The 16,111-nt window shown below is 37.5% G+C and overlaps 1 protein-coding gene and 2 pseudogenes across 3 annotated transcripts; 2 read left to right on the top strand and 1 right to left on the bottom strand.

Annotated features, from left to right (window-relative positions):
* Positions 1-1,012: 1,012 nt before the first annotated feature.
* LOC147473512 (pentatricopeptide repeat-containing protein At2g13600 pseudogene) lies at positions 1,013-3,718 on the bottom strand (annotated as a pseudogene). The gene has a single exon (XR_015210409.1). The product of XR_015210409.1 is annotated as a pentatricopeptide repeat-containing protein At2g13600 pseudogene (transcript).
* On the top strand, positions 2,707-4,300 carry LOC147473511 (pentatricopeptide repeat-containing protein At1g05600-like; annotated as a pseudogene).
* A 1,191-nt stretch (positions 4,301-5,491) lies between these two features.
* Positions 5,492-14,309, top strand: LOC147473510 (ubiquitin carboxyl-terminal hydrolase 9-like). 2 transcript variants are annotated; one of them, XM_086587350.1, is made up of 13 exons: positions 5,492-5,860; positions 5,940-6,170; positions 6,254-6,398; positions 6,576-6,635; positions 6,767-6,862; positions 7,439-7,831; positions 7,974-8,114; positions 9,268-9,438; positions 10,678-10,935; positions 11,009-11,157; positions 12,669-13,214; positions 13,319-13,595; positions 13,854-14,309. In XM_086587350.1, the coding sequence occupies exons 1-13, from the start codon at positions 5,703-5,705 to the stop codon at positions 13,986-13,988; spliced, it is 2,760 nt and encodes a 919-aa protein (XP_086443476.1). In that variant the 5' UTR covers positions 5,492-5,702; the 3' UTR covers positions 13,989-14,309. The 2 variants fall into 2 exon arrangements, with proteins under 2 accessions (XP_086443476.1, XP_086443477.1); XM_086587351.1 differs by having other exon boundaries at positions 5,598-5,860; positions 12,678-13,214.
* The last annotated feature ends 1,802 nt before the right edge of the window (positions 14,310-16,111 follow it).

Below are 16,111 nucleotides of genomic sequence, written 5' to 3'. Positions count from 1 at the left end.
AAGTGGGTCTGAAAGTTATTTCTTTCGAAAGATATGGCCTGCAGTCAATAGTAATAGAATAGTGGCATTCCTAGTAGACAATTAACTATTAGAGCATAAACAATTGACTTCCCGATCAATTAAAAGCAAGAGGCCAGCAAGTAACACCGAGATATTTATATATCCTAATATGTTATGGTACAAGTTCTTTCTAAGCATGAAAATCCGTTAGAAAAATTGTTGAATGGTGTACTGTATTTTTCAGACGAATGGCGGAAGGAAGAAACGCAAGCCTAACTTTGAGTCACCTCTAGTTGAAACAGAGGAGATTGAATATGCCAAGGGGAGAACCACAAAGGAGCTAGAAAGTAAAATTGTTGGGTCACACAGAGAAGACTTCCCCAAAGGCAAGAGGAAAGCGCAAAAGCAATCGATTGGCACTGCAAGGAAGAGGAGTAAGAGAGGCCAGGAAGGGGCGAAAAGCAAATGCTGTTACGGATGATGATCTGGGCCTCTGGGGTCACTTTCCCATTCAAGTGACAATGATATCTTCAGTGAGGATAGTCGGGGTGCTAGTACACATCCGCGTGGCAGCGAAGCTTCTAGTAGTTCAGATGAAGCAGGATCCATGTAGGTTATGGAATTTTTTTGTTTTCTGTATGTTGTGAGCAGGTCTTCTTTAAGTAGCAGCTCATGCTAAAAATCAAGGCAACAGACTTTGAGTTAGATGCCAGTCCCATCCACTAGGATAAATATTTTGTAAAAAGGTCCATTCTTGAAGCTGTATCTGTTGTGCAGTTTCGTGATACATAGATGAACCTCAACCATCCGGTTGGCCCTTTGGATAGTTTGATCTTGAGTGGAGAAAACTTGGGGAGGACTGTAACAGTACAAGACAGGAGTTGTTGGTCCATAACTCTTGGTAGGATGAGACTCGGGAGGTGTAGCATTAGTGTAAATGTAAATTCTTTCCAGACCATATTTTGTTTGTGAAGCAGAACTAATGTAATCATGGCAGATCATAGAGAAATGATAATCATATCAGTCAATGTGTTAAATTCTCTTCTTCTGAGTAACTAGCAAAATGCAGCTATAAATCGAAGTGTCATTGCTGGAAAACTATTCAACGCAGCATTCAATCCAGCACATATTCATTAACCTATTCAGTGTTAACAAGATCTCATTTATATCATAATGTGATTGAACAGTTGCAAGGAAGACATGTAAACCACTTTTCAACTCAATCCAGCTGCAACCAGGCTCTTTTTTAATATGGTTGCTCTTCATCAAGTCCCTGATCTTCATCGTTTCATTCCAGTTGCACTCTGAAGCATATATATTTGATAACGAGACAAATTGGCTCAGGTTCTTTGAATCTAGTTCAAGAAGCTGGTCAGCAGCAATCTGGGCAAGCTCAATATTTCCATGCATCCTGCAGAAACCAAGGTAGGTACTCCAAACCCTGATACCAGGCTTCAAGGGCATTTGTTTGATGAAGCCAAAGGCCTCCAGCAAGTAGCCACTTCGACATAGAAGATCAACCATGCAGGAGTAATGCTCTTGCGAGACAGTAATCGAGCTATCTTCAGCCATCAACCGGAAATATTGACAACCATGGCCAACGAGGCTTCCATGACTGCAAGCTGACAGCACCACCAGGTAGGTGACCTCATCAGGCTTGATGTTCAATGTTCGCATTTGCTCAAACAATGCAAGAACCTCCTTCACCTTGCCATTTGTGCTCAAAGCAGAGATCATGGTTGTCCAAAGAAGCCTGTCCTTTGAAGGGCTTACATCAAAAACAAGCTTTGCAGAATCAATACAACCACATTTGCCGTACATATTTACCAGAGCATTCACAATGACCAAATCCGACTGAAACCCGTTCTTTAGAATGCAAGCATGGATCTGACTTCCCTGCTGCATTGAAGGCAAGCTGGCACATGCATCGGTGCAGATAGCATAGGAGAAATCATCTGGTTTTACCGCTTGAGAAGCCATCAATGCAAATAGTCTGAGAGTTTCATCTCCTTGGCCACACTGCAAATGGCCCGACATCATGTCATTCCACGCAATTATATTCCTCTTGTCCATTGCGGAGTCGAACAAATTCCGAGCATGTTCAATACAATGACACCTCAAATACATGTGAAGCAAACTATTTTGCACGACAGTATCAACGGGCAATGCACCTGAGGTTAGCACAAAGGCATGTATCTGTTGACCTTGTGAAAGAGCTTGAAGGCGAGAGCACGCAGTAAGAGCCCCAGAAAAAGAATAGCCGTTTGGGACGACAGAAGCAGCAATCATGGAACGTAATGCATCGAGGGAGTGTTTGTAGCGGTGGTGCTGCGTGTAACCCACAATCATAGAAGTCCATGAAACCACATCTCTGTCCGGCATATCGTCGAACACTTTTGTAGCTCCGTCCAAGTTGCCGCATTTGAGATTGAAATTCATCAACGCAGTCATCAAGATGGTGAATCGACAAAAGCCTAACTTAACGACGACAGCATGAATCTTTCGTCCATGTATGGATACGAGTGGCGCTGCCTTGAGTGCATTAGCAAGAGCATACTCATCTGGCCTGTCAAGTTTTCCTCCTCCAATAATACTAATAATTGAATTGGATATCAAAGAAGACATTTTTCTGAAATTAGACTTCTTTCAAATTTATTTATATATAATAAATAATAGACCTGGCCTCGTCTGGCAGTGCCCAGTAGTATGAAGTGGCCAAAGTTGGTGTCTCAGATCATCCGAGTCCAGAAGAACCCACTCCGTCTCTTCAATGAGGCCACTTCCAGGTACCCGAAATATGCCGCCTCTGGTCGATGAAAGACTTAATTCATCAGATGAAACGAGACTCTTGCCAGCTTAGAGACTCCATCTTCGTCACAACTATTACAACCTATGCCAAGTTTGGCTTGCTGGACGACACCGTTTCGCTCTTCAGAAATCAATTGGACTCACTCTTTCAACACCCTTTTTCAGATTATGGTCAGGGAGTCCGAGAATATACATGTGCTGTATTCAATGTTTTGGAGAATATCTCTGTAGTTTATAGGACCCTTTTAGAAGCTTTGTGTGATAATGGCCATCTGGAGGAGGCTGTACAACTTCTGGGTAAGGTTTTGAGGAAAGGAATGAAGACTCCCAAGCAGCGTCTTCAAGGTTTCACTCTAACCAGATTTCTAGAAATTGCAAACGTGGAAGGGATTAAAGGTTTGATCAGTGAAGCTCTCATAAAAGGCGCAGTTCCTAGTTTGATTAGTTATATAGTGCTATGGCTATTGATTTGTATTAATTCTCAAGGTAGAATTGACGATGTGAACCGAGTTTTTGATGAAATGCGGGACGAGGGTTCAGCCCGTCCGTTTCTATGTATGAAGCCAAGCTAGAGGCACTCTGTAGGGAAAGGAGAACGGATGCAGCTGTACAAGTGATTGGAGAGGAGATGCTGGACGATAATTGTGTTCCTACTGCTACCACTTATAAAATAATGGTGAAGGGCCTCTGTGATGAAGGGAAGTCTATGGCTGGGATTAGATACCTGGACAATAATGGTGAAAGTCGATTTGTTGAAGTTTGTAAAGTTTTTGAAAATATGTTGGGGCATAGATATTGGCCATCTGCTGCTGCCCTTTCAATAGGCTCATTGGAGGGTTGTGTTCCGAGGGTGGGAGTTATGAACCTGGTTGTGGTTGGAAGAGATGGCAAGCTAAGGTAACTGCCCATAGGTTTCTGTATGGAATTCATTGGTGCAAGTTGTGTGTTCTGAGTCAATTGAGTTCTATGCTTCTGCTGAGATGCTTCGACATCTTACTACTATTCATGAAGTTTGAGAGAATAGATGTATTATGTTCTAGTACATATTCAGGGGAAGCGGGACTAGAAGCCTGAGATAGGTTTGATGCGCCAAAAGTTGAAGATAAGGGAAGATAAAATAGGTTATGAAAATGGAGCAAGCCATTTCAGATGCAGTTCAAATTCCTACGATACAAATTCATTTATCAACAAAAACAATGTATAATTAGAAATCTTTATTAAAGGAGAAGCACTTCTAACTTTTGAAGGAGTTGAAGGCTTCAGTTTGTTCCAAAGGCCTGCAATGAGGCATTGAGATTTTTTTTTCCTGAAGGAGTTTAGTTGAGCCAATCAGGGCTTGTTCCTTGCAACAGTGATGAAGTCTCCAAAACTGCTGCTATAGTGCCCCATTGACTCTTTAGCTATGTTTCACTGTGCATAAAATGCATGATGCTTTTTTCTTTGTGTTTGTAGCTGCTAGCACAACTATCACCTTCTTAATTCTTAGTTAAAATATGCCTTAGTTTGCAGGTCGTGTAGGTTAAAAGAAATGCATGGACTGTGAAGTAGGATTTGGTACCTATATCGAATTTAGTTAATATTAGGGTACTTTGAAACACTCAATTTGTTAGTATATATGTCCAGCTAGCCATTGTCCTATTTTTAGTGTGTTAACAGGTTGGCGGAATTTTATTTTATTTTGTTTATATTGAGAAGTAGCATAGTTTGTGTGGTCAATTGGGATTGAACATGTCTGATGCAAGAGGAACGAAACCAAAAATTTAAAATAGAAAACAAATATAACCATTAATTTCTCAGTTTTATTTCCCACATTGGTGATCTCCATGTAGTCCAGGATCTCCTTGTGTTCTTTGCAGTTACCCATGTAGCCTTGACCAAGTTTATTTGTCTAGAATACAGTTTGCAGTAAGCTGTGCCAGCAAAGTACATGTAGTATATCCGATATATCGCCCGATATATCGTAACATGGTATTTTCGACCAAAATATAGAACCCTTTTTTATATATCCGATATATATCAAGTTTATTTTGTTTTGGTACAATATTATCGATATTTTCGACATATATCCACCAATATAGAACCCTTTTTTTTCGATATATATCGAATTTCCGATATAAACTTTATATATCCGATATTTCGATATAATCGATATATCGGTTGACTTTTTGACTATTTTAAAATATAAATCCGATATTTCCAATATATTTCCGATATATATCCGATATTTCCGATATTATATTTCGATATATCCGATATTTTCCGATATTTTAAATAGTTTGGACCGTTACCAAAAAATAGATATATCCGAATATCCGATATATCCGATATATATCGGTTTTTGGGTACACCGATATATTCATCGATATCGATATTTTGGGCCTTGGTCCGTAATGCCAGCGTCAAGTACCCGCAAAATTAGTTTTCTTGTGCAAAAGGGATAAATTTATACTGGAATGCTTGGTAAGAGCAATTGTGAGGTATGCATAACGAGGATATTGAAGTTTATAACGACTAATCGGAGTAGCAGAAATTGCATAAGGTAGATGATCGTATTATTTGACGGATTTGGAAGGCATGACCCGTGTATTAACTCATTATTATTAAAAAAAAAAAAAGAAAAAAAAAAGAAAAGAAAAATAGAAATAAAATTTTGTATATTTTAGAAAAGAAAAACTTGAATGGCGGGTAGGAATTGTATTTGGTTGAGTCAGAAGTTGTGCTCTCGGTAGGTGAAAAGACGGTATAGTACTTTTGGTATATCATTATAAATATATATAAAATAATAAAAATATCCTCTTCCTCCTCCGTCTCTCCGTTCGGGAGATCTATTGTTGTTGTTATTATTAATTAATTAATTAATTAATTAATATTGGATCGGGTGAATAATAATAATAATGACGATTGGGTGTGGGTCTGGTCTTTTGATGGAGAGCGAGTCGAGTTGCTTGCCCTGCACTCCCGACGAGGAAAACCAGATTATCTCCCAACTTAATAATGCCGACGCATCCACTAGTATCAAAGAAGGAGACTTGTTCTACGTTCTTTCCAACAGGTAACTCGATTATTTATATGTCTTTCCAATTAGGGCTCTATATCATCTTTTCTAGTTTTACAAATTTATTTTTGGGCAGGTGGTTTATCAAGTGGCAGAAATACACTGGCCAATACCTTGATGATCTCTCCATGGATGACCACATTACCGTTTCTCAACTTCTTCCTTCACCCCCCAGACCTGGCCAGATTGATAACCACCATCTACTTGTCAATACTCAAGGAGATGATTTCGAGCTCATAAGGACACTCGATGAAGGAACTGATTATGTTCTACTTTCTCAACAAGTTTGGAAAAAACTCCACGATTGGTACTACTATCTATCTTTATTGCTATTACTCACCGTGCTACATCAACTTCTTTATCATTATATTTTACCCATTTTGTTTGCAGGTATAAAGGTGGACCTGCACTACCTAGAAAAGTCATTTCCCAAGGTGATCTTAAAAACACTTTCGCTGTTGAAGTATATCCCCTTCGCCTTCAACTAATTGATGCTAGAGATGCCAGACAGTATCTTATCCGGATAAGTAAAAGGGTATTTCCTGCACTTAACTTTCTTTTTCTACATCGTTCAAACGTATTTTCTTTTATTAAATTACTTTACATCTGCAGCAGCTTAAAATTAAGCTTTCTAAAGAGTTGCCCTGCATTTACCAATTGATTCGAACCTTATTAAATGTTTCTAGCAAGATTTTAAAAGTTTGTCTTGCAGGCTTCTGTAGGCGAGCTCTACGACCAGGTCAAACTGCTTCTTGGGCTAGGAGAGGAAAGGGTATGCTTTGTTGGGTTACATTCTATCTTTCAGTACTACTGCAAACTTGTATGTGGTGTTTTTGACTGATTATGTAAACAAGGAAAAATTTAAATTTAAAAATGTTGTGTTTTCTTTGGTATTTTCTGCAGGTTTGTATTTGGGACTACTTTAATAAAAAGAAACATTTAGTTTTGGATGTTGAACACAAGGCCCTTGACGAAGCTCAGTTGCAGATGGACCAGGATGTAAGTTGTTGATGATAAAGAAAATAAATTCTTTTGTTTATATCTGTTCAAATGCTCCAGAGTTCGCGGATGAGTCAACTTCCATTAAAATTTTCCCCTGCTGAAGGAATTGTTCTACCTAAATAATCAAGCTCCCATTTCACCCCCACAATGTCGTGGCAAGCAAGTTGTTAAAAAGTATTTTTGGAATGCTTTGACCACTGAGCATTTCGAAAGAACGGCCATCTTTACTTCTTAGCTTGGCACATCTGGTGGAATTGCTCTTGCCCGTGTTTTCGAGTTTGTTTATGTCAGGGACATAATCTAACGCATAAAAACAAAATGTCAATGAAAAAGAGGTTTATCTTTGAAGGAATGTGTCTCAACTATCAACGCTTATGCTATGTCAGAAGATTTGAATTAAGTGTTTGATGACGTAATTTTGTCTCTTTCATCTCGCTTTTAATCTGCGTATTTATCTCGACCAGGATCGGTTCACAATTAGATGTTGGTTCTCTTGGTTTCCTGGTTGACGTAATTAAGGTTTAGAAATAGTTTAATAAGTTATTTGGCTAATAAACTCTTTTGTGTGGGCAGATACTTTTGGAGGTGCAAGGTTCGGTATTTTGGTCGTCTGGTTTAGGAATGGACTCAACTGGAAATGGTTTGGCTTTGGTACCAGTGGAACCTTCGAGGTCATCTGTTACAATTGCAGGAGGCCCTTCCATGTCAAATTATTCAACAGGATATCTCTCCAATTTCTATGAGGAAAATAGTTTATTTCCACAATTGAAAGATGTTGAGGGTGGATATAATTTGAGAAAAATGACCAAGGAAGATAAGGGAGGCTTGGCTGGACTGCAGAATCTAGGCAATACTTGCTTTATGAACAGTGCTATTCAATGTTTAGTTCATACACCCCCCCTGGTTGAGTATTTCTTGGACGACTATAGTGAAGAAATCAACAAGCAAAATCCTATAGGAATGCAGGTTTGTCTTTTTTTGTTCTCTTGGCCGACATCACTAGTTGAATATTTCTAAACATATTTTGATGCTCCATGGCCGTTTGTGGGTTTCTATTAAGCATTTGCTATGCAAAACTTTTAGTTTATTACCTTTTGATTGCTTTCAGGGTCAGCTTGCCATTTCATTTGGAGACTTGCTGAGGAACTTATGGTCCCCCGGACGAGCACCGATTGCACCACGTGGATTCAAGGCAAAGCTTGCTCGGTTTGCTCCCCAGTTCAGTGGTTATAACCAGCATGATTCTCATGTTAGTATTACAAACCTTTTATCCAATTAAATCCCATCTTCTATTCAGGCAATCTTGTATTTCAGCCATTTTAGGTTTTTGAGGAGAGTTGTAAGTAGGGGTGTGCACAGGTCGGTTTGGGTCGGGTTTGGGACTAAACTGACGACCGAACCGACCCTATTGGTTTATGTTTTTCTGGAACCAAACATAACTGGCTGGGTTATACTAACTAAACCAAACCGAACCAAAATAAATTTCAATTGAACCAATATCCGAACCGAACCGATTGGGTTATGGTTTAACTGATATTAACCGACCCAAACTGACCGGTTTTCATATATTTTAAATTAAATCAATTAAATATATATATTTTAGTATATATTATATATGGCGGGTCGGTTTGGGTCGGATTTGGGACTAAACCAACGACCGAACCGACCCTATCGGTTTTCATATATACTGACCCGAAATGAACCAAATAATAAACATAACCGACCTGAAACCGACTGGTTTGGTCGGTGTTGTCGGTTTGACCGGTTTTATGCACACCCTTAGTTGTAAGCCCTGAGCCCCATAGATAACAAGTCTAATTATTTATTTGTCTATTTTATTTATTTATTATTATTAAAATGTAATATTTAAAGAAGATATAAAACCATATAAATATCTACATGTCTACAACATGTCTGTATGTCTGACACAGGTGTTTGTGTGTCTAAAACGGATCTTTTTGAGAATATGAAGTGTCCATGTTACTTAGGTTGTTCCTATAGGCAAGATCTTTTTTTGATCAAGAGACGTTAGGTTTTAGAATGTTTACAGAAGGTTAAAATTGCAATAGAAACCACCCCTCCTTGCCTCACCGCCATTAAAAAACAAAAATAAAATAAAAATAAAACTTGCCTCACCTCTTTAAGGCAAAAGCCTTTCAACTTTTATGCCTCTAGGGAACTCCTTTTTGCAGCTTTTCGGTTTCAGGTACTGACTATCTAATATAAATTGCCTCTCCTGGAGTTTCTTTGATGCTTGAGAATCCGTTCTATGATGTTTGGATTTCAATGTGGTATTGGGTTGTTAAATATAGCTTGTCGTATTCTTTAAATTCGGAATTATAGCTTGCCATATCTTTTAAGGAATTATAATTTTGGTACCCTTATAAATTTATATTGTTTAGGAACTTCTCGCCTTTTTATTGGATGGACTGCATGAAGATTTGAATCGTGTCAAGTCAAAGCCCTACATTGAAATGAAGGATGCAAATGAACGCCCCGACGAGGAAGTTGCAAATGAATGCTGGGAAATTCACCAGGCTCGAAATGATTCTGTTATTGTGGATGTGTGCCAAGTAAGTCAGAGTATTATTTTAGTGCCCGGTTGCATCTATTATATTATGTCATATTTGACAGTATGGCTGAGTGGCCGTGTGGGTGTATTTTCTAACCACGTGGCATTAGCTGCCAATGACACTTATTTTGAATCATTGTTCTTTGTCACATACTTAAACACAGGGATGGGATTCATACACAACAGGGTTTTGTATAAAGATTTATACTAAGGGCACTTACAAGATGAATCAAGAGCTGGTTTTCGGCACAGATGAAATCTCCACCATAGAGATTATCAACCCCAAGAAATGAGCTCATTTGGACGTTTAACCGTAACTCTTAAAATGACTTGACTGTCCAAAATTGTTAAGTTTCAGATCCTCTTTTGACAAGGTTAGAAATGTCCAAATGAGTAATGAGTTTGAACATTTGTGAGGATGATCTCTATGGTGGGTACACCATATCCTCAAAAAAACCAGCATTTAAGCCATCTTTTACATAGAACCCATCACATATATATAATTTAGGATTTCGGGTTGGGCCTTCGGTCCTTTAGCCACCCTTGGGAAATGCCTCTGCGTCAGAAAAGAACTTTAACGATGACACTTGCACAGAGTCACCTTGTGCAAAAATTACTTTCCTTACGTTGGCATGTGTTTCACGTGCCCCAATTGCAAAACAACATTTTCTAATTTATTGGACGTGCTGGATAACTCATGTGCTGTTTCATTACAAAAATTTGATCATTGGTTGTTGTTTTAAAGGCCTTAGCAGATGCTTCTCACGGATACCAATTTGATTAAAAACTGGTTTCTGTTTCCAAAGTCATGTCATTTGATAAGAAGGGATGTATTTATTTGTGCATAGAAATTCTGACAATGCGATTTGTGCATTGTCTTATGTCTTATGGTGTATTTTGGAAACATAAGATGAACACCAATTGACCAAAATAAGTTGAGATAGTGCCCTTACTATTCTGTAATATAAAATGGCCAAATTTGAGGGCTTACACGTGCACTTTCATTGGCATTCTACCACATGCAATCCGTGTACCTTTTTATACAAGATGTGAATCTTGATCCACTTTTTTCTTTTTCTGATATTATATATGTCCAAATTTGTTGGGTGCTTTGGACATTCCTTGTAGATATAGATGTTAAACTTTAAAAGCTAAATCAACATCATAACGATGTGTATGTTTTCATTGCATATTCTAGTATTTGATTTCTAACAGAGTGGTATGATTGAGATATTATCAGGGTCAATACAAGTCAACACTGGTTTGCCCAGTTTGCAGCAAAGTTTCGGTAACTTTTGATCCTTTCATGTACTTGTCATTACCATTACCTTCCACAGCAACACGGTCCATGACGATCACTGTTTTTTATGGTGATGGAAGTGGTCTTCCCATGCCATACACAGTGACAATACTGAAACATGGCTGCAATAAAGATCTTCTCCAGGCCTTAGGTACTGCATGCTGCTTGAATACCGATGAAACTTTGTTGCTTGCAGAGGTGAGTGTATGGATTACAGCCTTTAATTCATCTTAGGCTTTCTTTGTTGTTCACATTCAGTATTGCTTCCCAGGTTTATGAACATAAGATATATCAATACTTGGAGAACCCTTTAGAACCACTGTCTTCGATCAAGGATTATGAGCATATTGTAGCTTATAGACTTCATAAAGAACAGGAGGGATCTATAAAGCTTGTTATTATTCATCGAAGCAAGGAAAAGTAAGTTTCTTTTACTTTTACCCATAGTTAAACGTTCATGAGGCTATGGAAGTAAGAACTTTCTAGTGTTTATTTTGTGCTTACTGTGAACATGTGGCTCTATTTTTAATGATTAATAGGTGAAAATTGAAGTTTCACAGTGATGGCATAATACTTAAATTTACGTGATGTATTTCCATTTGTGTACATATTCATGTCAATGTAACTTAGTTTAGAATGTAACTTAACAATAGTTTGAGCCTGGCACTTTCTTGGGGATATCTCAACCTTAACATCTTGGGGATATCTCAACCTTAACAACCAAGGCTACAAGAAAAATAGCTGATTTCAATCTTTAGCCGACGGACTACAAGTTGACTATCTGTCACTTAGTTTTGGGGCTGTCTTAAGCGATTGTTTTAAATGCTAAAGCACGTCCTTAGCCTCAGGTGCATGACATCTTTTTTAATTCGAAAAAAAAATTATTATGAATATAAAGCTCTAAGTTGTACAAATCAAAAGTAACTCAAAAAATATCAAGAAAGTGAAGTAAACAATGTGATTCGACATTATACACAACAATTTATTCATAAAGTTAAGATTTTTAATAGTTTCATACTTTCATGCAGTCAAGAGTTACACTCCATTTTGTACGACAATAAATTATACATTGATTATAATTAAGGAAGTTGAAAAGTTGAAGCACACAAAATGTAAAGAGATATATGGGTTAGTTTGGTACATCAGTACTACAGCTACCTAAAGTTTATGTCTACTCCAAACAAACAAAATATGGTGTAAGATTTTTGCGGTGGAGGCTTATGCTTCCCTACTGGAGCGTACCCTTCAATGACGCCTCACACACTGAAGTGTACGCTTCCAGTGCAAAAATGCGTCGCTCAATGCTTTTACAGTCTTTTAGCTACTAGGCGCCTTGGGGTGCGCCCCTCTAGGCGTACGTCTCAAACGCCTTTTAAAACATTAGTTTTAATGATGCATGGGCATGGAATAATTAGTACTTAGTTTATTTCATTAGTTCTATTTAGTTAGGTTCTACTTTTATTTATTAGGTTAATAGGAGTTTCCTATTAGGACTAGGAGTATGGTTTATTATAGAAAGGTTTAGAAGCCTCATTGTTATTCGATTGTTTTTGGATTATTGATTGATTGTTAAATTGAAGGAATTTCGTTTTCCCTTTAAAACCCTAGTTTTTTTGTGTTTATCAATTTTATTCATTAGTGTTATTGATTCGAAGTTGCTTCCCTTCGTAATACATCACTTAAGTGATAATTGATTCTTTTGCAACCTGACTTTCCAGGTTTCACACAGCGAATATGAGATAAAAATAAAAAATAAACAATTGATTCAAGTTTTATTTTGAAATGGTTTATACAACTGCTACTTGTGTTGTCGTTTCTTGTTGTCGAATGAAAATGAGTGTTTGTATGTTTTATTGTGATCATATTCAAACATGTCTATACTGTAAGGACGTTATGTGCCGTCAAATTTTAAATGTTGAAATTCATAACAGTTGTTTCAGGAAGCTTTTGGGAACACCACTGGTTACTTGTCTAGCAGAAGGACCACAAACTACTGCGGATGTTCAAAATGCGGTGCATAAGGTTCTCAATCCACTGTTGAAAACAAAAGCATGCCATCCTTCAAATTGGGCTCATACAAGCATGGAAGATGGGTCTGCATCTAGAACTAATGCTGATGGAGCAGTTGACAACGGCATTTCTGAGTTTGGACTAGGAACCGACTCTGTGGACAAGATGGAACTTGACCAATTGTTTAATGGTGTGGCTTCTTTTAATCTCTCTTTAACTGATGAGAAGGGCCTGAGTTGCAGTTTAATGGAAGATGATTTCCTCTTTCAACCAATGGACCGCTTGACGGTTTTACTGGATTGGTCCGACCGGGAACATGACGTGTATGATCTAAGCTACCTCGAGGATCTTCCTGATGTTCACAAGACAGGAAGCACAGCGAAGAAAACGCGGCAGGAAGCAATCTCATTGTTTTCATGCTTGGAGGCGTTTTTGAAGGAGGAGCCTTTAGGCCCTGATGACATGTGGTAGGGTATTCACATTTTTCATTGATGTGCTCGATTATGTCCGATAAAAGTTTGCTATCTAACCAAATCCATATATTATATTCGTATTTAATCTGGCTATGCAGGTATTGTCCTACCTGCAAGGAACACAGGCAAGCTATCAAGAAGCTAGACTTATGGAGGCTACCTGAGATTCTTGTTGTTCACTTGAAGCGATTCTCTTACAGCCGATACTTGAAGAACAAACTAGATACCTTTGTTAATTTCCCAACTTGCGACCTCAATTTGGAGAAATATGTAAAAAGCAAGGCTGCTGCTGCTGGGTCTCATGTATATAAACTATATGCTATCAGCAACCATTATGGTGGTCTTGGGGGTGGCCACTACTCAGCATACGCGAAGGTGAGATGAGTCAGAATTTTTATTTCTCTTGTATGAAGTATGAGAAGTGGTAGTAAATATTCTCTCTATTAGGTCGAATTGCATGCTTTGATTCCCTTTAGTGGTATAAGAGCCATAATGTGGCTTCTGAGGACTGAGGCAAATCCTTGGTTGTTAATCTCAGATTGACTAGTTTTTGGACTTTTTGCAGCACCTTGCTATACTTGAGACCTTGGTCGTATTTATGAAATTTTGTCCTTTTCTTTTTTGCCAACGCAGCTTATTGAGGAGAACAGATGGTATCATTTTGATGACAGCTATGTTTCCCCTATCAGTGAAGAGGAGATCAAGACCTCGGCAGCTTATGTGTTGTTTTATCAAAGGGTTCAAGAGAAGGGAGATGAATCATCTTGAGGAATCTTCTAGTATTTGAGCGCCTGCGGCTTCCTATTGAATTTAAGATTGCGGCCATACCAATGCAGAACATTTACACCAATGATTAGGTGCACGTTTTTTTGGTAATATATTTTGTAATGAATTAGATCTAGGTTGTATGAAAGTGCAAGATTAGTCAATTTTTTCTCTCTTTATTTCACTTTCATTTTTTCTAGGTGTTACCTGTACTTATATAGTTATATGATGACATTGGGGAGTGCAGCCAATTTTGTACTGATTTTACCTGATATTTACTTCGAAAGGCTTAGCAATTCAACGCTATATAGAAGTCATGCAAAACTATGATGGTCGACAACTACTTTTTAAATTTTATCATATATATATATATATACTATATATACGTGTCCTAAAAACAAACAAAACTTCATAACCCAAAAACAAGCAAAAATATTTTTTTTGCTTTACACAGTAAAAAAAAAATGAGTAAATCAGTGTGGCTCTAACCCTTGCTAATATCCTGACACATGTACGCATTGTTTTCTGTTTTTTGTGTTTTATTGTTTTTTGTTTGATCCTCGTGGTAGCCCAGATCTCTTTTTGAGTTTGTTTTCTTTTAATATGAGAAAAGAGAGAAAGACCGTACTTACGTGGGAACCACGTCGGTAGTATTATTTTATTATTCTTTTTAAACGGTGTGGGCGAGCTAGCCAAATTGGCTGTCGGTTCTAATAACCTATCAAATGGTTTTACTCCTATTCTAGTTCTTAAATTACATAGGAGAATCTGCTAAATATATCGTTGTAATAGTTATTATCGTTGTAAATAAAGATAAAATTTATTTTATTAATGTGTGGGCAAATTTATTGATTGAGTTGTTTCTTATATTTTAGGGCTAAAAAGTATTACACATTTTTTGTGCAAACTAATTGTGGGTCTGTGGCACAGACACGTAGATGTTGCTAGTTATATTAAAGTATGTTGTTCCGCCAATATTCCATCTTGTAACTTTTGAATTTCTTAAATCAAAACGACAATATTTATAAATGCACTGGACGACATTCCTTCTTTATAAATTCTGGTTGGCAAGCTTTTCTTTTGTCTGTAGCAGGATATGATCATGTGCGGTTTTAGATTTAGCACACTGTGTACACAATACACACTACACAGCATTGCCCTAGTTACTTAAGATAAATGGTTAGAACATCTTTAGAAATGATATCAATCAAATATCAAATTTTCAATAATTTGGTGTTTTTTTAACTTTAGGAGAGTCACATGTTGATGAAAATATTAAAAAAATACCAAACCAAACACTAAATCGGCTAATATTTGGTTTCAGGTTTGGTACTGTATCAAATCACTCACGTAGTTTTGCTAACACCGAGTGAGCTTGGGCTTCTAATTAGACTTATATGGCGCGATTTTATGAAAACTGTGACAGAGATTGGGAAAAAAAAAAAAAAAAAAACTATATGCGATATATAGCGCAGTTTTTCTCAAAACCGCGTGGGCTTAGGCCTGTCAGTTAAGTTTTAGTGGCGCGGTTTTGAAAAAACCGTATGGACTATATGGCGTGGTTTATCCAAAACCGCGTAATTTCAAAATTTTAGTGTGTTTTTGGTAGCTCTCCTAAAAATGCTCTTGGTCAGTGATAACTAATAACCTAAAGTGAAGTTCTATTTTTACATATAAAAGCATTACCGTTGGATCTTGGTGGTCAATATATACTATTACACTTACAATATTTACTATTGTTAATTGGGTCCGGTTGGCTCCTATGATGCCCTGGTTTGGGGGGTTGAATCTACATCGATTTTTCTTGGATCTGGCCATATTCGATCGTTCTACCACTTTTTGTGTTGATGCCATTTTAGAAAACCACTCATGAACAGGCGAACTTTTTGGGCTGGGCAGTGGTGGAGAGTCCAAGACGGCTCAATCTTAAGATTAGTGAGATTGTGACACCTGAATTAGGGGTTTTTTTTTTTTTTATTTAATTTGAATGCACATCATTTATCATTATATCAATATCTATTTCACAACTGTACTCAATTTATAGTTCTCTAGTTTTCTTTATAGGACATTATTCACATACCATTGTCATTCAAGTGGGATCCTCATAATGTATGTCAGTTAAAAAG

Source organism: Coptis chinensis, unplaced genomic scaffold, assembly GCF_015680905.1.
Source record: "Coptis chinensis isolate HL-2020 unplaced genomic scaffold, ASM1568090v1 utg2345_pilon_pilon, whole genome shotgun sequence".
Lineage (NCBI taxonomy): Eukaryota > Viridiplantae > Streptophyta > Magnoliopsida > Ranunculales > Ranunculaceae > Coptis > Coptis chinensis.
Note: the sequence above shows the minus strand (reverse complement) of the source record. Positions and strands in the feature narration are given on the sequence as shown.